The 23,850-nt window shown below is 44.4% G+C and overlaps 1 protein-coding gene across 1 annotated transcript; it reads left to right on the forward strand.

Moving 5' to 3' along the window:
- Positions 1 to 987: 987 nt before the first annotated feature.
- Positions 988 to 22,430, forward strand: KCTD19 (potassium channel tetramerization domain containing 19). The gene is given in 15 exon segments (XM_059825079.1): positions 988 to 1,002; positions 1,297 to 1,380; positions 9,142 to 9,439; positions 10,998 to 11,110; positions 11,397 to 11,610; positions 12,721 to 12,837; positions 13,100 to 13,277; positions 14,524 to 14,684; positions 17,671 to 17,702; positions 17,704 to 17,775; positions 18,195 to 18,337; positions 20,457 to 20,533; positions 20,894 to 20,919; positions 20,921 to 21,053; positions 22,339 to 22,430. Coding segments are annotated over 15 exon segments (1,755 nt in total).
- Positions 22,431 to 23,850: the final 1,420 nt, after the last annotated feature.

Raw genomic sequence — 23,850 nt, forward strand, 5'->3', positions numbered from 1 at the left:
AACCTGAAAAGAAGTCACTTCTCCTGAAGTGATGGGAACAGCTTCCTGGGAACAACGAGACGTTGATTTGGGTCTTCACCAAAACCGGAAAAACATTCGAAATACCTCCGTAGTGATCTCCTGGAGAGCCGCGGGCCGTGTATGTGTGTACGAGGCTCGCCCCGTTCATCCTTGCAGAAGGGCGTGAAGGCCCTTTAGAACAAGCGCGTGAGGTACCGCAGCTGTGAGCCGCATTACAGACACATCACGCAGCCCCCGTGCACGGTCGAAGCCAGGCGGAGACACGGCCTCACGGGGAGGTAAGTACATGGAATACGGCCTTTGAACATCAGTCTTCGTGACTAGTGTGGGCAGGAAAGCAGAGGCCCCCAGGACGGTTGGCATTGGAGCACAGGATGGATGAGGACAGGCTAAGTTGAGGTGCTCAGACCATAACCTGAAGGAACTTCCACGGGACCAGCAGCTCCGGCTGTTTTCCCGGTGAAGCTTGAAGTGGTGCCATGGGCTGCTGAGACAGCAGAGACCTTAAAATATTAGTTGCAGAGCTACTTTCTGCGATGAAAAGTGACACAGCCCATACAAAAAGGCTTCAGCCATTTCCCCTCCGCTAACGAATTTGCCCTGGCCGAGCGTTTGCTCTGAGGCTGGCTCCACACCAGCTCGAGAAAAACATTTTGCAGCCAGCGTGTAATTCCCTCACAGCGGAGGAGCCAGCGGGCGGAAGGTGTCTCAGCCAGTATTTATGTTGTTTGCATTGATCCAAGCTCCAGACGTGAAGCTTTTATTCCTCCCTTCCATTTGTTTCTTCCCCTTGGCCGCTCTCCGGCCCCGCTCCCGCAGCGGAGGGGCACGCCAGCCCTCGCCCCCAACCCCGCCACCGCAGGCACTCACCTGCTTTACCATTTTGGCCAAACCCAGACCCTTCTTCAGGCTGATGTCCCAGCTCGCCAGTGAGACGTGCAGCCTGGAAGGCTCAGCTGAGTGGTTATGACGAATTTAGCGGTAAAATGTGTTCTCTGCCCCCAAGGTCAATTCCCTAAAGAGTTTCTAAAATCATCCTGGGGTCAAGTCTGTACTGAATAAAGTCCTTCACACTTCAACAGCCAGTTGTGTGCCTGGGATTAGGGATCTGGCTCCTCTGAGAGGTCATTTTTCACTGGGATGAGTGGTTGGGCCAGAGATACTGATGAGGACTGATCACCCCGTTCCTCAAGGACATAGATTCCTTCCTAGAAGAGCAAGACGGTGGGTACCAATAAGCCCAGCAGGATCTTACCCTTTTCTGTCCCTGTGTAGGAGCACCAGGCAGAGCTCATAGATGTTGCTATTCCAAAAACCTTCTCCTGCAACGAGCATCCCTCCATGGAGCGTATTGCGCCAGTACGGTGCAGATCCTTGGTCTCCCGCCAGGCAAAACAGCTTCCCTGTCGAGTTGTACCTGGGCTGCCTTCCTCAGTACTTTTCCATTTCAGCTAGTCGGATGGACAACATTTTCCAAAATAAATCCTGTTCAGAGGAGATTCAGAGCGCAGCCTGTATCCCGGCGCGTCAGGCACTTTCTCAGAGGTATACGTCTAAACCTGGGGCTAGAATTTCAAATCCTTGCAGTCAGTGCCCTGAGATACTGGTTTGTGAATGTTACATGCAATGCTTCATCGCCAGCTACGTGTTGCCAGTGCTGTGCTGGAATATTGATTCAGTACCATTTTAGAGGGAATTCAATTAACTAAATTACCGTCTTCCCAGCTCAGTATGGTTTCAGATAAAATGTTATTATACAGGAGTCATCCTCACTTTTTGTTAATATAATAACTGTGGCAGAAGCATAAGAATGCAGGGGAAGATAGGAGCAGGAAGATACTGAGAAATAAAAAAAAAAACCCAAGGATTAGATTCACCAGCTTTAAATACAGCATGAGATTTCGTACGAGACAAAACTGAACACAAGCCATATTTAATGTCTATTTTGTTCCCTGGACAGTGGACAATTGCATAATTGCTCTGAACTGCAGCACTGACCAGAGCCGTGTGCTGATGGTACCAATGCAGTTCTTTTGAGTGGGGATGATGTCTCATGGCTGGTGCATTTTTCAGCTGGAAGAGGTGTTTTGTGAACAGTGTGGCTGCTCTCTTTAGTCAACTGCTGCAGCAGGATGGTTTGTGGACACTAAAGACCCGGGCAAGATTGTTGCAGAAAAAAATTAACCATTGAGCGTGCATTCAGGAGAGCGAACCTGCTATAATTATAAAGGTTTTTTCAAAACCCAATACACCAATTTCCATTTATTCAAAATCACGTTTAAAAAAGTTTATACTTGGACCTCTGAGTTTGTAGCTTAGAGCTCTGTATTTCAAGACGACTACGACTACAGCTATGATTAATTTTAAGATGTCATGCATAGCTGGCTTACTACGGTTAATAACTGATAGAAACCATTCAAAGAGATTGATAGCATGTGCTAAGGCAGATGGAAGCGCATCAGCAGAGTACTACGATTGCAAAAGGCAAGTCTCTCTCTCGTTTTGACCTGAGATACTTTTTTCTAAAAAAAGCAGTTGTATCAGACCCAGAATGTTCCTGACTTTCCGCTCACCGAACTGGCATTTTCACGTCTTGGCTTAAAAGTCTGTAACCAATTCCAGCCTCCTGAAGCGTACAGTGTGTGTTAATGATCACCACAATAGTTCGCTCGTGTGTCAAAGCCCTGAATTCATCCGTTTGCCATCACAAGTGTAATTCCAAGATAATACAAGGGTATGACAAGAAGTATATGCAACTTAGGTGGGGGACAGAGTACCATCTCCCGCCCTGACAAGCAAGCTGTGTACCCTACCTGCGACCAGCCCATACCTCTGGCTGTCCCGCAGAAGAGCGCCGGCCTCCTGAAGTCTGGTAAGTTGTTTCATTTTCAGTCTTAGAAATTCCACCTGGGAACTCAGCCGGTCATTTTTCCAAAGCAACTCATCTGAAGGAAACACAGGGAGAAGGTTGAGCTTACAAGTACTGTTGTAATGAGCATCTTCAGGTGCACTCTTCGCTGGGTAAAAAACTGGCTGGACGGCCGAGCCCAGAGAGTCGTGGTGAATGGAGCGAAATCCAGTTGGCGGCCGGTCACAAGCGGAGTCCCCCAGAGCTCAGTTTTGGGACCCGTCTTGTTTAATATATTTATCGATGATCTGGGTGAGGGGATCGAGTGCTCCCTCAGTAAGTTTGCAGACGACACCAAGTTGAGTGGGAGTGTTGATCTGCTGGAGGGTCGGAAGGCTCTGCAGAGGGATCTGGACAGGCTGGATCCATGGGCCGAGGCCAATTGTATGAGGTTCAACACGGCCAAGTGCCGGGTCCTGCACTTGGGTCACAACAACCCCATGCAACGCTACAGGCTTGGGGACGAGTGGCTGGAAAGCTGCCTGGTGGAAAAGGACCTGGGGGTGTTGATCAACAGCTGACTGAATATGAGCCAGCAGTGTGCCCAGGTGGCCAAGAAGGCCAACGGCATCCTGGCCTGGATCAGAAACAGTGTGGGCAGCGGGAGTAGGGAGGTGATCGTGCCCCTGTACTCGGCGCTGGTGAGGCCGCACCTCGAATACTGTGTTCAGTTTTGGGCCCCTCACTCCAAGAAGGACCTTGAGGTGCTGGAGCGTGTCCAGAGAAGGGCGACGGAGCTGGTGAGGGGTCTGGAGCACAAGTCTGATGAGGAGCGGCTGAGGGAGCTGGGGTTGTTCAGTCTGGAGAAGAGGAGGCTGAGGGGAGACCTCATCGCTCTCTCCAACTACCTGAGAGGGGGTTGTGGGGAGGTGGGTGTTGGTCTCTTCTCCCAAGTGACAAGTGATAGGACAAGAGGAAATGGCCTCAAGTTGTGCCAGGGGAGGTTTAGGCTGGATATTAGGAAAAATTTCTTTATGGAGAGAGTGGTGAAGCATTGGAAGAGGCTGCCCAGGGAGGTGGTGGAGTCACCATCGCTGGAGGTGTTCAAGGAACATGTGGACGTAGCACTGCGGGACATGGTTTAGTGGGCATGGTGGGGTTGGGTTGGTGGTTGGCCTTGATGGTCTTGCAGGTCTTTTCCAACCTTAGTGATTCTGTGATTCTGTCTTTCTAACAGGCAGGGCTGTTGTGAGTGACAAAGGGGGATTGTGGGATGCAGAGGCTGGAGGTTACACTCAACAAATATCTCCAGAGCAGCCTGTGAGGGGTTGTGGAACATTCTTTTTTTACCCAAAGTCTTTAAAACTCAGGGCTGTAGGAGTGGCTAAATCCCATCCCGCAGTTCAGTGCCACCTTCCTGACCCCGCAGCATCCAGGACACAGAACCGTGTGGCCTCTGCTCTGTGGCACGGCAGAGGAGATGCTCAAACATCCTTGGCCACCAAACCTGTGAGGCTATCTCAGATTACATCACTCCTGTGAACATGTATACCGGCCATGGAAGTGTGCTGGACAAATGGGGATGAAGGTTTGGATGGCTGTCAGTTTGTCGGTCTGAGGGCTAGGACAGACTGAAAATACCTGATAATCACATTCCGTTTGTAGGAAAGCTTGTTTTGGTCCTTCGGCAGACCAGGTATCCATCCTGTGATGTTACTTGTTCCTTATGACATTACAGTAATCTTGTTCTTGCTGTGCAGTGAATCAAAGCTCCCAGAAAAGGCACATGTTGCATGGCTGGCACTGGCATAGTGCGTGTATGGTTGCATTGCATCAGTTCTTGCGAGCCTTATAAAGCCACATCAGCTGACATTTACTCGCTGCCCAGGAGGCTATAAATGAATTTTGCCCTGCCGTATGTGGGTGTTTGATTTCTTGAGACGCAGTAACTAGAAGCAGCAGCCTGATCCATCTCTTGTAAGGCGGAAGCCAATACACGGCTCTCCTCCAGCCCTCCACCCAGCTGCCGCATCAGATAATCCGTTTGTGATGAGACAAGACAAAAGAAAAGAAAACAAAAATTCCCCCAAATCACAAAGGGTCACGAACGTTAAGAGAAATGAATCACTTTTCTACGGTTTTGCCAATGCCTGGTAAGTCCCTAGGAGCCTTTCCAATGATGCTGGTGAGCTCTCTGAAGGGTGATAAATGACAATGAGCGTAACATGGTGTGAGTTTAAGCGAACCCTTATGTCGCTGCTTTGAAGTATTTGTTTGAAACGCACTTCTAAAGAAAAAAAAAGACATTTTCAAAGCATTCTTGCATAGGTGTGCAAAAAAAATGACCTAAACAAACAGCAAAACCTGAAACACAAAAAGATATTCAGGAGTTTTGGCAGGGAGCTTAGGTGATGTCAGAAAACAAATCTAAACAGAAATGTTTCTATGGATTTTTCTTTTTTTTTTTGAGACCTAATTGGAAACAGATTTTTAGCTTTGGATTTAAACATTTCCCTGCAGCATCTGCAATGTTACCCCCCCCATCATGCATTTTAGTCTCAAGGAGCGTGAGTACGAGGCTATGGAGCAGAGGAGGGAAAAAACCAGCATCCTCCTGCTCACATTATTGCTGCAGGTTTAGCCAGTGGCCTTGGGAAAGCGATGCAACCTGATTCTCCTGGGGTTTTCACCCAGTAGACCTCAAGGTAAATAATAAAATCAAAAGAGACCCCTACCCGTTGAGCTCCGTCTTTCTGTCCTCATAAATCCAGCACTTCTTGCTCCACTAAGATGGAGCTTTGAGAAGAGTGAGGAGCTCGGGGGGGTTAACATCACAACTGGATGAGCTTGGGCTCTTCTCCAGGCGGACCGTCTCGGGGAGGGTATCTCACTGAGCCCAGGCATCTCATTTCCTGACTCAGTGTGTTAGGGTAAGATCCACTGAGATAAAACAGACCAGTCTTCCACTGGATCAAGAGTCTGATTTGCTTTGATACACCCCACAGCCATGCGTTTGTTAAATCCAACCTGTGGAAGGGAGCAGGAGCACAGCTGGAGGCGGTGTAGGGGACCAGGACAGGCTGCGGTGCGATCACGTGGAGTAAAACGTAAAACCACAGCCCAGATGCACGTGCAACATCTGGGAAAGGCAGAAATTTGAACAACTATGGTACTTGGCCCTGAAGATCATCCAGAGGATGACAAGTGTTGCCAGAAGTTTTGCTGTGGAGTTGATGGACCCAGATCTTTCCAGGGTTGGACATGAGACAAAATCAGTACGGACAAGCTGGCGGAGGCCGACAGATGAGTGTTTGCCGTTTGCTTGTTTTCCCAGGAACCAGGAGAGGCCAGTTGAGAGCTGAACAGCTCCTCTGCGCGGCAGCTGCCCAGCCGGCACCGATGGCCGGCGGGGGATTCCAATGTGAAACACATTTTTGCTGAATATAGATAAAACTCCATTGGCACCGACTAAAGACGGGACCCGTCCGCCAGCAAAGCTTTCGAACTGTCAATGGGTTCATGGTCCGCAGGCTGGAGAGGACCACGGTGACCAGCCGTTTGTTTATACACTATTTATTTAGTGATTGTATAATAAAACTGTAGTTTGACAGCCCTTCCTTCACCCTCCCTAGGAGATCTATCACCTAAAAGTATCCAACAGCGCTTCGATATTGATATAACTTTTTTGCAAGACCAAGTCTACCAGGAGAGGACGGCAGAGAAACCGGCAACTCCAAAATCAAAAACCTGACACAAAACCTGCCTCAGTAGCAGCCTCCAAACTGCTCTCTGGGGAGACTGTTAATAAAGCAGTTAAATAAAGTTGTCTTCATGCCAGCTGAGACTTCCAGTAATAACACCCAGAGCTGATAATGGGTGACCCTAAGTATGTGCTAAAGATATATAATCCCATTGCTGAGGTGTGACACGGTCCCAGGATGCAGTTATTATTTTACACGTTTATTTATACACTAACATTTAAGAGATAAGTTATTAATATATATATAATTTATATATTAGTGTGTGGAGTTAGCCTGCATTCATATCAATGCTTTTTTTTTTTTAATGCTGACCTTGTCCCCAGAGAAAGCTTAAAAACACTGATGAGCACTCCTATATCTTTATCTAAAGCCCTCCTTAAATTATTCTTTTTTACGAACTAAAAATCCTGCATGTTAACAATGATTAGTCAAGTAATGAGCGGTCATATTCCAGATTTCCTTGGCTTTTTTTTTTCCTTGGGTCTTGCTTCTCACCTGTTCCCTATTTTCTCTAAGAGAAACAACACCAACAGAATCTAATTAACAAACTCTGTCACGTTACCGTTGTGTTAATTGGCTTTTAAAATAAATTCTGGCCCTGCCCCTTCCTCTGGGGCTTTGGTGGGGCTCAGTTCTCACAGTAGGATGGTCATCTTTGTTCTGGAATCACTGCTGAAACTGGAATTTGCTTGGGTTTTTTGGTTTTGGGTTTTGTTTTTGTGGTTTTTTTTAGAAAGAGCTCTCAAGTTGTTTACCTTGGTCACTGCAGGTCAGGTACGTGCTCATCCTCCTCCTGCCTATGGGTGCTCACCCAGCCCAGCACCCAGGATGGGAAGGCAAGCCAAAACCAGCCCACAATGGGTGCCTGAGCCCGGGGGGCTGCCTGGAAGAATCTGCCCTCTCTCCCCAAGGGAAGCTGGCAGCCTGTGTTCCACGGTCCTCCTTGTGAAAATTGCAAAAAAACCCTATAGACCCCCCCCCAAAATGGACCATTTCTTGCTATTTTAGTGAGTTAGATCAGCCCAAGGCCTGATGTGATGGAGAGGCACGAGACGTGGCTGGGAGAAGGGGGTAAGACCCCTTTTGCACAGCGGTGGGCTGCCTGCTTGGCGCCGATGCCCATAAAATGGGGGCCTGAGCTGAGTGAGTTGCCTTAAGCATGTCTGGAAGTAGTTTTCCCGGAGCAATGGTACGGATGAGTGGGGTTTGGTGGTGCTGGCTGTCTTCCCCTGTCCCCTAAAATTGGCAATGAGTCTTAGAAATACCAAGATTTTAGTATCCTGTTGTTTTTATTTTAAAAATTTTCATCTTTCTTGCTTGAACAGGGTTGGTTTTTCTTCTTGTGTTATATTCAAATGTTTAATTTGTTTTGAAATTGTTGGGTAGTATCAGTGTTAAGAAGTTGATGGTGAGAATATCTATGAAGAGGTCTCAGCTACGCATACTTGGAGTGCAACGTAACTGTGGTTCTCCATCACTGCCAAGAGTGACCAGCAGCACCTTCATCACGTTAGTATTGATTATGAGCTCTCTCTAGAAGCTACGAAGTTCAGTTCTTGCGTTCATTAAGAGTGGTGGTTTTTTCCCCTGTCCTTTTCCAGATTTCCTTTTGACTCTCTTTTCTGTAGCCACTTGTATGAGAAATAGCCTAAAAACGTTCCGAACATCAGGTATCGTCTTCTACCGCGTTTTTTTTCTGCTGCGCGAATGGTGTTCTCCATTGTCAACATAAACTCTGCCTCCTTGGCTTTGGAGGCTACCTGGTGTGGCAAAGGCAGGCTTTTTTTTTGTTGGTTTTCAGCCTTGAATTGACTTTTCCATCCATTTTAGTAGGCCACAAACTAATCCACATCTCACTGTGATACAATAACGTGCAAAAATTGGCTACAGGCCTTAACTGTGTGTTCTCCTCCCGCTGTAGGTGGATTTTCTCTCTGCTTAGCTGACAGCCGCCAATGTGCTTGCCAAGCGTCCTTTCACTGTGGACAATTCTTTTCCTTCCTGTCTTGTCAAGAGGATTGTGACCTACATAGTAATAAATATCTGCATCTTAAAATAATAACTAACTGTATAGAATGGTGTGTCCATAGGCACACAGGTTGTGTGGGAAGGTATCTGATATTTATTTGCATTTTATTCATTTTATTTGAATATTTCAGGAAGATGTTCGTCGTATTTCACTTGCTGTTCTGCATAACAAACTCAGTATACACGGAGACCAGGTTGTTCCAAGGTTTAACCATAAGTATTATGTTATATAAAACCTTGCGATTTGCTGACTTGTCATGACCCGTGACCATAAACACGTGTTAACTAAGGAATGTGCATGCACAAGTGAATGGGAAGGTAAGGCTCTAGGTCATTTGCCCCATGCTTTATTTTTTGTCAAGCTACCGTGGAATGGAAAATAAAATGCAAAGTCCAATGGAGATTTAAAATAAACCATCACATTGTTTCAGAGTTTACAGGTTCGTTCTTGCCTCTTGATATGTTTTCCTCTTCTGTTTGAAGGAACCGGAGAGCATTATGGAATCTGCAGGAGAAGAATTAATTGGTTTTAATGTCGGTGGCTGGTATTTCTCAATTCCCGAAAGTAAAGTCCCTCGGTTTCCTGAATCTCTGTTGTGGAAAGAAGCTTCTGTACAAGATCAGCCTGAAAATCTAAGATTATTTATTGACCAAGATGGTTTTATATTTAGGCACCTTCCATATTCCATGAAGACTTCAAAACTCTCTTTTTTCAGCTGTGCTGAATTGAACTTACTGTATGAGCAAGCAGTAATTTTGCAGCTGACACCTTTATTACAGGTAAAGTGGGATATTCTATGTGGCTTTTCTATAATTTTTTCATTCCTAGACAAGATTGTCTGTAGAAGGCTGTCAAGGAGTTTGCGTATATCACTTTATCAATGCTTGTGATAGGTATCCAAACAAATAATTGCCACGTTCAACTCATCTGCCTCAGTTGGTGAGTGCAGAAAACGTTGCAAATTCGATGCTTGACCTTTCTTAAGAGCTCATTCAACAGTCATTACTTGCTTTTTTGACTAAATTTAAAGCATGCAGAGACTTTTATCTGCCAACCTTTGTGCATTATGACAATTATACTGATTGATCTTGCTGAATGTGAACCTTTGAATGTGAAGAAGGTGAGTCTGCCCCAAAACAAATTCATCCAGGTGGGACATCACTGAAGTCAAATGGGGAAATGACGATTCTTCCTCTCCTCCTATTCTGTAGCTGCATAAACAGAAATGTTAAATGGTTGTCTGTAAAGAATATTTAATTTACTACTTGGCTACAAGTATTTTTTATTGTATTTGCCGTGTAGCTTTGCATTGTGCCAGTGAAGGCTGAGTCCATACTTCCCGGCTTGATGAAATGTGTATTTTTATACATTAATCTTTGCATTTCCTCTAAGTTTGGTCTAAATTCTGCATTTCTTTTGGTCTCGAATACTTTTTTGGTGGAATTGTCTCAAAGATGCTATTATGCTTGATATTTTTAGCCCACAATATTACCATTTTGGGTTTAATGTGAACAGTTTTGGATTTTTCTTTTAGGACTGTGTTTAAAGACATAACATCTGAAATAGGTTGGGAGAGGAAGACCACCAAACCTCAGTAATCTATTGTACTAACAAACCATACACGATCACATTTAACGTGGACCTGCTGTGGTATGGCCGGGAACACATTCCACCGAAGCAGAATTCTTGCGTTTTCTGGCTTTTAAGTGCGTGTCGGTGTAACCTTATTAATTCATGAAGGTATTATTTTACACATGTGCTTTAGAAGTCATAACTGTGGCTCTGAAGTTACTCTATACTTAAATTGTTTATCATTCAGTAAAAGATTAGGAAATACAGACTGTTAATCATTCCTATCACTTAGCCAAACATCGATTTCCCCTTTCTAAGCATGAAATTTCTACAGCTTATTGTAAAGATGTTATTAAGAAGAGCCCAAAAGGTTTTTCAGGCTTTGTGTTGGGTTCTTGGCTATTTCTATTGTTGCATACTTCTACACATGCCATGTCTTGAATTCCAGAGCTAGAATGCAAGGAATTGCCATTAAAACTCAAATATTGAAAAACAGCCGGCTTTTTTTTGAATATATGAATGGCTCTATTTGCATTACAAATTCTTACACATATTCTTCACAAGTTCACTCCAGTTACCTTGAGGTACCTAAAGCTTAGGAATCTAATACATGTTTGTTCTTGTACGCAATATTCCCTGGTGTATTTTAGTAGATGTCAAGGACAGCGTAGAATGCATTAGACTCTTTCCCATGGCTGCTCTTGATTTTTGGATTAATTGTTTGAATTGAAGTGGTAAATAGAAAAACTTCACATATCTTAATGGATTTTAGATAATTTGAAGGAGAAGGAATATGGTTTATGCTTCCAGCCTGCAAATACACCAGTACCTGAAAGAACATCTCCAAATTACTGGAGAACACAAAAGTGTACCAGCAAATTCTTTTGCGTCCTTAGGAATGCCCATAGACCTTTGTCAGTTGTTGCAAGCCAGGAACGTTTGGGAGTCTTGCAAAGTTTATTTTGTGTGATATTTTTTCATTAGTCATCTTTATTTTAAAAATAGGAAACCCCATGCAAATGTTTATTCATTTGTGCTGGGCTGTAAGACTTCATCCTTTGGTGAACATTAAATGTTGCACAAGATTAATGCACTTTTCTTGGCTTTGCTGTACTAGTCAGATCTCCAAAGTGTATATCTGAGTTCCATTTTTCTGTCTTGATTTTTCTCTGATTTTCTTCACCTAGGGTTACATGACAGAGCTCCCCTAGGGCTGGTGGATACACCTGGACTAGATACGGAATACGAAGTGAATTAATGGTTTTTGCCACTAAATTTGGTGGCAAAATATCCTGTACTAGTTAATGACGACAGCTTGCTGTGGCTGCTTGAGAGTGCAGCCCTGATTGAGTGTGAGTGCAGTGGATTCCGCTTCACGGGTAACTGCTCCTTTTTTTAGTTATTCTGACTTCTTAATAATTTTTTATATTACACTGTTTCTGTCTATCTTTAATAATACTTCTTTAAAGATCACAATATTTTGATCTTTTGGTGTTCTTTGGTTTGGTTTTGCTGTCTGCCAGTTTTACTGCCCTGTTTATCAATCAAGAAACAAAGCCTCTACCGAGTGGCTTCCAGAGGCCACGTACATAAATGTACTCGCTTGTGGCCCTACTTATTTGGGTTTTATTAATCCAGTGATTTTTCTGAACTAAAATGCATTAATGATGTCAGGTAGCAGCACTGCTGTTAACAATCCCTAATTAAGGTAGATAAACCTTACGTGGTGACTCTAAATATCTACTCAATCTTCTATCTTTGCAGAATCACTAAGGTTGGAAAAGACCTGTGAGATCTTCAAGTCCAACCACCAACCCAACCCCACCATGCCCACTAAACCATGTCCCGCAGTGCCACGTCCACACGTTCCTTGAACACCTCCAGTGATGGTGACTCCACCACCTCCCTGGGCAGCCTGGTCCAGTGCTTCACCGCTCTCTCAGGAAAGACATTTTTCCTAATATCCAGCCTGAACCTCCCCTGGTGCAACTTGAGGCCATTTCCTCTTGTCCTATCACTTGTCACTTGGGAGAAGAGACCAACACCCACCTCTTTTCACTAGTAAAAAAAAAAGTAATTTCATTCATTAAATAATCTTCCAGCTTCAAAAAAAGACAAATACTTCTCAAAAGTATGGCAGAATCACACACCTCCTCCATCAACGTAGTATTTCACCCTCTGTACACTCAGTTAAGATGAGATAGATAAGAAATTCCTACACTTTTGCTCTGCCAGTCCTCTGATGTTAGCATATGGGAAAGCACACGTTTAAATGTGCAGTGGGCTGGGACTGTGCCGAGGGAGAAAAAAGCAGCCAAAGAAACAGGAAACCTCTGACATGAATTTCTCAGGATGCTGTGACAAACAAAACCAACGTAATTCTGTGCTTCCCCTATCGTTTATGCTGCGTCTGGTCTCCTCTAGCATAAACCTTGTTTTCAGGACTGTGTTTTCAAAGTCAAAGTGTTTCCTGTATTTTTATTTTCAAGTTAATTTTCTTCACTCAGAGAAGATGACGTTGCCTGATGACTTCTCCAACACAGATGCCTTGGAGGAAGAAGTTTTAATTCTGGGGATTCCTGAGCTTATAGATGCTGTGAAGATCTGTAGAGGTAATATAATGTACATAGCTCTATATCTTCTTCCTTATATGCATTGTTTTAATGTTAACTCGTGAAAGCAGGTGTTTGAAATGGAAATTATATTAATCTGGTCAACACTGAGGTGAGTGTCTTAGCAACTCAATTCCATAAAATGTTGAAAACAGTGGAAAATACGGCAGTGATTATTAATCGCTGACCTTCTGGGTGCAGCCTTGACCTCCTTCCCTTGCAGGCAGCTGCTCCACAGTGTCCGCGACCGTGGCAGGGGCCGGAGAGGTGGCCGTGGCTGGGGGGTCCCCACCGCGGTCCCCGCTCTACGCCATGGCACTGGGGCTGCTGGCCAACTACCCAGATTTGGCTCTGGGACAGCTCTGAGTGGGCAGTGACCTGGGCAGGAGCCACCTGCACCTCTCCGGCGACGGCGTCCTCTTCCAGCGCGCCAGGTACCCACCCTGCCTTCATACCAGGAACATCGATATAACCTTTTAAAGAACCCTAAGTTATCTAATGGGCTTGAAGTCAAAAAGGAGCCCTTTTCTCAGCAGCCTGTCCTTTAGTATTTGTAGTATTTATTTTCAGCTAAACTTGCAGATAACTGTAATTACAGGAGTTGGCATTCCTCTATTATATTGTAGGCTGGTAAGCCTAACATTCCAAAGTAGTATAATTAAATGTTTTAATGATGACGTATACTTAAAACTTAAGATTTACCATTCACTCAGAAAACTTTGTACGGGATTTTCAAACGCATCTAAATGCCTGTGGGTACAGGCTTTTCCGAAGCCACAGAAAAGTCGTACTGCTATGTCTAGTCCAAGAGAGAAAGTAGACTTCTGGATATTGTGTTTGAACTTGGTCCTTTGAGACGTACTTCTCCGTATTGTTAGCGTTATTGCTCAGACTTACCATACCAGTGTACTGGTTTCATAAAATCCCTATCGTATAGGAAAACGGCTTCTTTGAGAATCATTAGCACTTCTTTCCTGAAATGGGTGAAAATGTAAACGTAGAGGTCAGACAGCTTTGCTGTGGCAGAGGGATTTTTTTTTAAATGCAGACACTCACCAGGTGAGTCATAAAGCTAGCAATTAAAACACACATTTTAATACTCTCTATTAAAAACTGTCTCCCATTTTCTTTCACCTGCTTGTTGGGATTTGGAAGAAGAAAAGAAAACCAAAAGAAATCACAACGAATCAGTTGGTTGCGATTCAAGCCTGCCACATGATTAGGTGCTCGGCCGCGCATATTTCCATCAACCACAGATTGAGAAATTTCCTGCACCTTTAACCAACTTTAAATTTAGCACAAACAGGTAATACCCAGTCTGTAAAGGGCAATAGAAAGACAACAGGAAGGTCAAACATGCAGTCAGCTCATCCCTGCCCCTCGCATCTTGTCCGCGCTTGTTGTTGGCACTAGTGAATGATCCAGTGTAGGAGAAATACTGTATTAAAAGCTTTATTCAAAACTATTGCAGATCATGATTTGACGGCTCCATTGCAATAGCTTTGTTTGTCAGACTGTTCTCAATACAAAAGTGATGGGAGAAGTTACAAATAAAGCTCAGTAGGCGCAAAAAACATTTTTAGGAGAATTCATATTTCCTGACTTGTACTCCCTAAAAAGAAGCGGTAAAAATATAAAGCAAGGATCAAAAGTTTAGTGATTTCCTCTCCTTTTGGCTAGGAATTGGCTGGGAACTTGCCGACTTCCTCTCACTGAAAATATTTCCGAAATCCAAGAGCTCTGTGCTTATTTGGACAAAAGGGACAGCACCTACGAGCCAATGGAAGATGCTTTAAAATGCTATCTGAAACAACAGACGCCAGCAGCAAGCAGAGATTATAGTAAGTCAAGATTTTTCAAGAACTCTCTCATTTTAAAGTAGAATGAGCAGTGTTGCCTGAATACAATTAATCAGGCAATGATTTACATCTACTTTTGAGGGATTGTTACAGGACAAAAATAACCTGGAGGTCTCGCTGATTGACAGCGTTGGTTTTCCAAAGATCTACTGTTACCCCGTTGCTTTATGAACTGGCTGTTGCCGATCAGTGAGCACTAGAGTAGTAACATTAGGTTCTAGGTGAAATGCAGAGCAAGTCTACATTGGATTTAGGTAGTACTATTCACGTTTTTGGATAATTTTACTTCCTAAACTTGCCAATTTTATTCATGACTGAGCTAATTTGCTGAATTCGGTTCCTTCAAGCTTAGACAGTCCCAGTTACTTTCTTCCGAACAAGTTCTGCCTTAAAGATAGCGAGGTTTCTTTTGCTCTCGCTCTTCTGATGTGGGAATGTTCTTACAACTCTTGCTATTAAATCAAGGAATCTACTTCCAACTTCCAGCCTAAGTGCATTCACAGCCACATTTTGCTCTTGCTAAAACTGACCTTTAACTTGAACGCTGTTTCCACTTTGGTTTATCCCCTCTTCTCCTCTAAAGCATTTATAGAAAAATCACGACACTTTCTATCAACCTTTGTTGTGGCTTTTTAACAAAGATTAATATGTTTCTCTGACCCAGTGATTTTTCTTTTCACCTATCCCCGTTTCCCCATATCTGTAGAATTCAGGTCAGAAGAGATGTCTGGAGGTCATTTAGGTCCAGCTCTCTGCTCAGAGCAGGATTGCGTAGGTTGGGTTTCTCAGGACCTTGCCAGGAAAAGCTTTCAGTATCTCCAAGGATGGAGATCCTGCAGCCTTTCTGGACTCCTGTTCTAATAGTTGACTACTCGTGTGCTAGATAAAGTCATAGGTGTAATTTCCTATGTTCCAAATTTTTTCCGTTGCCTCTTGGCCTAGCACTTTGTACCTCCTAGAAGAATCTGGCTCTGTCTTCTCTACACCCTCCGTTAGCTGTAGGCAACAGGATCCTCCTTTAACCTGATCTTCATAAGGCTGAACAGAGCCAGTTCTCTTCACCTCTTCTGTTATGCCATGTGCTCAAGGAAAGATAAATTTAATCACGCTCCATACAAGGTAATCCAGTTGAAACCTTCCCAATATTTTAAACTATATTACTAGTAATTCTGCTCCCTCAGTTATATCCTGTGGTCTCATTTGCAGTTCCTTGTTCCGGTGGTGGCGATCTCTTTGTGATCAATGAGTGCCCATGTCCCTTTGCCCCATCCAAGCACAAGCATTCTGGTTCAAACTCCAGTTTGTAGGTTGCTAACTGCATTTCCTATTGTTTATTTGCAAGTCTGGCTTCTTGTTTTGTAGTAGTGACCTTACTTCCAGTTTAGCCCACCCTCAAGGTCCTCTGAGTCTTTCTGTAGGGGATGATCATCCTTCCCGTTTTGAGCCATCAGCATCTTTCACCAGAATAAGGTGAGGGGGCTGATGTTCCAAGTATTCTTCCCTGCCCCAAGCGAAAAGTGCGTATGCGGAAAGGAGTGAATCTTATCAGTTCTTAGACAGGATTATAACACTGGAGAAAGAGGGTTTGCTCTTAAATTGAAACGGCCGTTAATGAAGTCTATGTTATTATTCTGTAATCTCTTGAGTAACACATGCTAGAAAAAATAACTCTGTGACTCAGATGTCTTCACAGTAATGATGCCTCAATTGTACATATGTTACGGAAGACGGATAGTCCCATTATAGAAGCTACATCAGACAAGCATATGCTAGTTGGGTCATTGCTTAGAGCTGGTAGAATCTATTTGTATCATTATCTATAGCCCTATAAATAATTTCTTCAAGAGCGTGCCTTGCCTTTGTCTTCTGTAAAGGCCTGGGCTGTTGTAAGAAAGACAGTTCTCCAATCTGGAGCCCATTTCAGAGATAGTTGTTTGGGGTTTTTTTAAATCACTTCTTTTGAATGCAAATGTATTTTGATTTTTCCTGTGTCGCAGAACTTCCTGCCTCTAAATAGTAATGTGAACTATAGTATTTCAGCTTTCAACAGAAACTTTCCCAGGTCTTTGTTGCCACACTGAGGTAAGATGTGGGCTGAACCCAGGCTAAAATACGCCCAGAGCTGTTACGTTCTATCTGCTCTCTGGGCATACGAGCTCTTTGAGGCTGCGCCTGCCCTGATGCTGCCGTCTTCAAAGGAAATAATGAAGCGCGAGGACGGGAAACGGTGCAGTAGCTTTTTTGCAGGTTGCCCTGGAATTCCACTAGCTTTATACTTGCTGACAAGCTGAATCTTCACTTTCAAAGACCTTTCAGATTTCCTCCTTATTTCCAGTGCTTTGGAAATAAATAGTTTCTTTCAGTGGCAGTGTAACTGTACGCTTTGATTCACCTACCTCAGGTGACATAAATCATAGAATCATAGAACTGTTTAGGTTGGAAAAGACCTTTAAGGCCATCGAGTCCAACCGTAAACCCAACCCTGCCAAGTCCACCACTAAACCATGTCCCCAAGTGCCTCATCCACACATCTTTTAAATACCTCCAGTGATGGTGACTCCACCACCTCCCCGGACAGCCCATTCCAGTGCTTGATAACCTTTCGGTGAAGAAATGGGCCTGCTCAGCAGAGCAAACATGACTATGCTAATGCGTATAGCTATTATTATTTTGAAATCTATTGAGGAGAGGCGGGTTGGCCGCAGCATGGATGGCCCCAGTTGCCCGCTACTCTGACGATACATCCTGACATGCCTTTTGCTTGCAGTTCTGTATGAGCACTAGACAAAGCACAAGAGTTCCAGCTCTCTGTGCATCAAGTACACTCCATTACTTCACTACTTCAAACAACTATTTGCAATATTTTGATGTAAAATCCCGTGTCATATTAACTTGGTGTCTGTAACAAAATAATTACTACTTGCAGTTATTTTAGTTGTTGCTTTTCTGGTTGTTACTCCATCTCTAGAGGCAGACCGGACAGTGGAAGTATCCATATGCTTCACTGCATCAGGTTGTGAAGGTTTCTGTAGGAAGTAATTGGTATGAAACTTATTTACAGACTCTATTGAAGGTATGGGTAATTAATTGTCTTTGCATTGCCTTCACGTGAACCTTCCTAGAGAGAATTTATAATTCTATGGACTAAAATCTATGTTTCTAGTAATAAGAATTATTAGAATGGTTTTGACCTGAAAACTTGGAATTATCAGCGCTTCACATGTAGCCTGAGCACTTTAGACTAAGGGAAGTATGTTCAAGCAGCTGAGGGAAATAAACCTTGGGCTTCCGAAGAAAGTACTTTCTGGGCTAATAATCCCAAGAAAGTACTTTCTGGGCTAATAATATAAGTATTTTGACCAATAATACGAATAAACTTGACGCAACTGTTTTAATTCTTTTACTGAGAAAGGAGAAATCCTGTATGGATTTCTTTCTCTCCATAACTAACACCAGAAATCTGGGCTTAATGTATTTTTATTATTTCTGTAGTACCCAGAGCTGCTGTCAAATGACAAGAAAGTCTGTTGGATCACGTATGGTCAAAGTCTTCTAAACCACGGACATGGGCAAATGTTTTGGCACGTTCTCAACTTTCTAAGGCTTAGGAAATTGGTTTTGCCAGCTGAATTTAAGTAAGCAGAGCGAATTCGTGTGCTGCTTTTTTTATTATTAGGTGACTGTAGGGGAAGCAAGCATGGGGATTTGTCTTCTGATTTTCGTAGAAATATTATTCAAAAGAACTAAGACTCTTCTTTTTAGTCCTGAACTAAACTATTCTGTGTAAACATAAATTACTGGGATTTAGAAATTGTGAGATATGTTTTTATTTTCATGTGTATGCCTTTATTTTAATGATGGGTACGCCAGACACTTGTACTGCAGGGTAATATCACAGATCGGTGCATTGTGTGTACACCTTTAGCAAGAAGGAAAATGTTTTTGTTGATGAGATCGTTGCATCCCTCTTCAGATTTTTGTCTTTTTATATGACAGGGACAGCAAAGTCTGGCGAGTCCAGCTGGAAAATACTCCATCTGCCCCCTCTACTGGTATCTGTAGTCTAATGCTGAAAAATATATCTTCCAAAACTGCAGTGGTACAGGAATGGAGCAACACGGGGTGCCTAAAGAGGAGAGAGCTCTCTCCCTTCATAGGTATGTCGATCTATTAGGTCTCTAAATTTTATCAAATATCCGAAATTGAGCTGGCTTAAACCACCAGTCTCCTAAGGATATTCCTTCAAGGTGTTTCACTTGCCCCTGAGATTGCCCAGAACTGACCCTATGGTGCCACAGCTTCTTGTAGCGGTTTCCCCGGGACTGATGCTTCTGCCACCACTACGAGTTACAATTTTTTTGCATTCAGCAATGCAGGTCTGCCTGGCATCAGAAGATCTTTTGGTCTCTTCAGTTCTTGAAGCCCTTGTTTGCTCTCTACAACCTGAGAGGGGGTTGTGGGGAGGTGGGTGTTGGTCTCTTCTCCCAAGTGACAAGTGATAGGACAAGAGGAAATGGCCTCAAGTTGCACCAGAGGAGGTTCAGGCTGGATATTAGGAAAAATTTCTTTCCTGAGAGAGTGGTGAAGCACTGGAAGAGGCTGCCCAGGGAGGTGGTGGAGTCACCATCGCTGGAGGTGTTCAAGGAACGTGTGGACGTGGCACTGCGGGACATGGTTTAGTGGGCATGGTGGGGTTGGGTTGATGGTTGGACTTGATGATCTTACAGGTCTTTTCCAACCTTAGTGATTCTGTGAAATGAAACTCAACCCTATCAAAGACAGTGAGTTGATCACCAGCTGCGAAGGAAGGGCAGGATTTCACTGCTTGTCTATGCAGAGTTTAACACTAAAAGTGTGTTTGCCAGAAAGGTGGAGCTGCTTTTAGCTTCACTGGCATTAAAAAATTGTTCTTTCACCGTCTCCTTGTTACTCTGCCTTTGGAGCTGTGCAAGGAACAGTGAAGCTGGTTTGATGGGCTTAAGTTATCCCGTGAGTTACAGAAATCTGTCATTTAGCGTAAAGACTGAAACATTTTTATCTTCAACCCAGAGGTTTCCACAGGCAGGCGGAGGAGTTAAAAAGATTTGCCTGATTAGCCAAGATATTAAATGCAAATTCAAGAAACCTCAGTGGGAAGTCTCAGCCTGGGACTGGTTCTGACACCCTGCGAAGGATGTGATTTGCCCTGGACCGCTTCCACTGTGGGTAACACGGCAGGCGCTCACAGAATTGTTGGCGAAGCAACATGTATTAATAATCAATGTGGGTGTTCTTGTTACTATAGCACTGCAAGCCAGATTATTATTTTCATAGAAAAAAACCCCACTTTTTCATATCCCAGACTGAATTATGCTGGGGTTCCGTTAAGCAGCATGTAATGGTTACTCTGTCTGAATTTTCCATGTGAAAGAGGGAAGTAGAGAAGACCTGTAATGTTATAGCCAAGGTTGCAAATTATTTGGTGTGAAGATTGGCATTTACTGCCTAGCGGTGCATCGTCTGTCCCAGCAAAACATCGTGACAGAATAAAGACAGAACGAGGCATAACTTTGAAGGAAAGGTGACAATAGTGTGGCCGTACTTAAAAATGGACAAATGTGTTTATCCCGTTACTAGTGATAGAGGCTTTGCTGTAAAATTCATCCTGTATTCCTTCACAGAAACAAGGGACAGCGAACAAACCGGCCTTGTTCTGGCAGACCACAGAAATGGAGGATTGATTCTTAAAGTTGAACATCCTCTGGTTTTCGGCAGCAGTGGGGAGAGTGTTTTCAGCGCTCCGCCGGACGGCAGCCAGCCGGATGCCCCGACCGCTCCAGCCCTGTCCAAAGGTAAGGAGCTGTAAATAGCTCGAGGATCACGCTGCGGAGTTTTTCGTATGAAAACCATTCTCTCTGTTGTTTGTTGTCAGGTCTGTCGAGCTGAGTAGCTAAGGTTATCGCAGCTGAACCGCTGCTTACATTTAATTCTTGGAAACAGCTGGGCAGCAGCTGCCTTGAATATTTACTGGTGAAGCTCTTCAATGCATCAAGCAAGATGCATTAAGCACTGGCTCTTAGGACTCAGTTGCAGTAAAACCTGGGACAGGAAAGGAATTAAAGAAGCCAAAGGCTTCTGGAAGGGTGAATGCTGAAATCACAGCCTTTTTTTTTTTCCTAATTCATTTGTGTTCTTTCAACTGTTCCTTGTAGCGATTGGTTTTGTTAGCTTTGCTCTCTTCGGGTGAGGAGATATTCTACGCCAGGAAGTGCCACTTTTTCCTGACTGATGTCATCCTGGACTCAGTAAGGCAGCAGGATCCCAAAAAAATCACAGCCAAAATCAGGACCCTTGTGACCAGCCTCTGGGTGGGTACGAGGTCCCAGTAGCCCGGATGAGCTGAGCTTGCTCCGTTCCCCCGAGCCCTCGGAGTTAGAAACTCTTCGCAGCGGGAGCCGCAGCCCGCATGGCGCTGGGTGGGGGACAATGGCTTCGGTCAGAACGGCGAAGGCCAGAGGGGAGCGGGGGGCTGCTCAGGGCGAGGCGCTGGGTGCAGTAGTGGGGTGCTGGGAGTCTTTCCAGGTGCTTTTTTTTTTTTTTAAAAGCAAGCGTAACCCCCTCCCCAAAGCCGAGGAGGTGGAAAGCCAGCCTTGGGTGGTCTAGCAACTAAGGGGAAGAGGTTTGGCCTCCAGCCGCTCCTGCAGCAATTAAGAAATAAATAGCAGTGTGTCCCATGGCGGTGGCAGCCTCCTGCTGTCGGGGTGCTGGGGTGTGCTTTCCTGGGGGCGTTGTGGCAGGACCAAAGGCCTGCCCTCAAGGGGCCAGGAATTTTGGTGGTTTTTTTTTTTTTTTAATTTGCCTTGGAAGTAGCTGCTCTCACCCGCAGCCCCGCCTTAAGCGCTCCAACCATCCCCATTTTTTTCTTCTCCCCTGGGAGAAGGGGAGAAAGGTGTACGGAGAGGGAGGGGGAGAGCTTGCCCTCGAGTTTTCCTGCTACTAGTGTGCGCACGACAGCTACCTTACACCAATCCTTTTTTAATCTTACTAATAATTAATGCTGGCCAAGGCCAGACTGGGAATGCCTCCATCCAACGGGGAATTTCACTACTGCGGGGAGTGTTGCTCACTGGTACTCGTGGGCACACCTGCCTGTTCACAGGATCACAGAATCACTGAGGTTGGAAAAGACCTGTAAGACCATCAAGTCCAACCACCAACCCAACCCCACCATGCCCACTAAACCATGTCCCGCAGTGCCACATCCACATGTTCCTTGAACAAGGAACAATGTTGATATGACCAAAAGGGGACAGAAATGTTCACAAAGAGCTACTTCAGTCGGAGGAAGTCAGTAGTGTTTGCCACCATGTGATGCTGTACAGCTGAGCCTTTTTGCTTCCAAATGCTGCTGTTTAAACTATTCACTGTTCCCAGTTTTGTTTGCAGCATGAGGACATTTCACAGGACAAATTGATTAATGTCAGGTATAGTCTTAATATGACATTAAAAATTGTGCTGCTCATCTAGCTGATTGCCCACAAAAAAAAAAATAGGCAGAGAACTTCCAGGGTTGTTGAGAAAGGGGAAGAGTGGGCAATGGTGCTGTTTTGCTGTCAGCGGGTGATTTAACGGTGGCCTCAGGTTTGTGCTTTTCCAGTGTGCCCTGTGTGGAAGTACAGCCGCTGCCTCAAGTTACTGATCTGGAGAAGGCTTGCTAGAGCAGTCTCATACTCTGCCATGGAAATTTAAGTTCACAGAACGCTAATAAATAGTTGACCCAGCTACTGTTTGAAGTAGTTTTATTTTCTTGTGGCAAGTGAGGAGGGTACACACCTCCCTGCCCATTAAGATAAAGCCTTTTTGCTCAGCCTTCTTTTAACAGTGACTGTGTTTTGTCAGGAATCGTTGTAGCAGCGGCCGCCTTCTGTCTGCTTTCTTATGTCTCTATTAGTGAGACATGGGGTGGATTTAACAGGAGATGATGCTTTCACACAACAAGACTGCAGCTCTGGTCCCCAGGCCCTGCTCTGGCTGCTGTCCCTCTCTACCCACATGGATGGTCATCCCCATTTTCCACCAGTGACCTGGTGTTCATCTCACTCCCAGCTGGGGCTGCAGCTCAGCTGTCACACTGGGATGATTCCCTGACCCCCCCAAGTTAGAAAACGCTGGGCTGGCAGTTGGGCAAAAGCTTGTCCCCTCCCTGGGGCCTCATTTATCCAAAATGAACAAAAAAGCCCTCTCTTTCTGCTAACAGAGTTGTTAAATAGTATTTGCCCAATAAAAGTGGAATAATAATGAGAGCTCTAGAGCAGTGACTTCACGTTTTATTTTAAGCACATTGTGCGGACATGGCACTTTGCCATTCCTCTTTTAAAACCTCCACAGCTCCAGGGAGGAAAGCTGAGACTTCTCGTCATGTGAGCTGGAGTGAGTTGCCCTCACTTCCATCCTGTCTAACAACCTCATTAAAAAAAAAAAACCTCACATCATTTCAATCTCCCACCTGTATTCTGAGAGAGTATTAAGATGCCCAGGGGAAAACCGCTCTTCTCACTGCATACCTGTTTCCTCTCCTGCAGCCCAGGTTCCCATGCTGAAATCAAGATACAATGCAAACAAGATTCATATAAAGAAAATAACCTTTATTAGACAAATCAATCAAACCCTGAAAAAACACTGTCAGGTAAACATTACTAAAGGTTTTTCCAGCAATGCAGAAACCTTGAAACTGAGAAATTCAGGAAGTTTCATGTTCCTCTTGTTGCATTAGTAAATCCCCTCCCTCTTGTGACACAAGCTAGTGCTGTCTTGACAGCCCAAAAAAGTCTTGCATTAACTCAGCAATTATTTTAAAATAGTAACTTCTAAAATTTTCCCTGTGCAACTGTTTCCCCACACAATTTTGTACAAAGGTGTCAAACTGCATTCTCTTTGCTGTCTAAAAAAAAAAGAACAAGGTTTAAAAAACACCCATCCAGCTTATTAAAAACAAGTAAGTGTTTTACGTACAGTACAGGAACTCCCAAACTCGAAGGAATAGGGTTTATACGTTGAGGGTAACTGGGGTGGCTGAGGTTTAATGTCTGCGACCGCAGCACTGTGCTGGCCGGGGGAGGCAGCCCCCCCCCCCCCCACCCTACAGCTACAGAGGGGGGAAGGCTGCAGA

The sequence above is a fragment of the Gavia stellata genome, chromosome 15, assembly GCF_030936135.1.
Source record: "Gavia stellata isolate bGavSte3 chromosome 15, bGavSte3.hap2, whole genome shotgun sequence".
In the NCBI taxonomy this organism is placed as follows: Eukaryota; Metazoa; Chordata; class Aves; order Gaviiformes; family Gaviidae; genus Gavia; species Gavia stellata.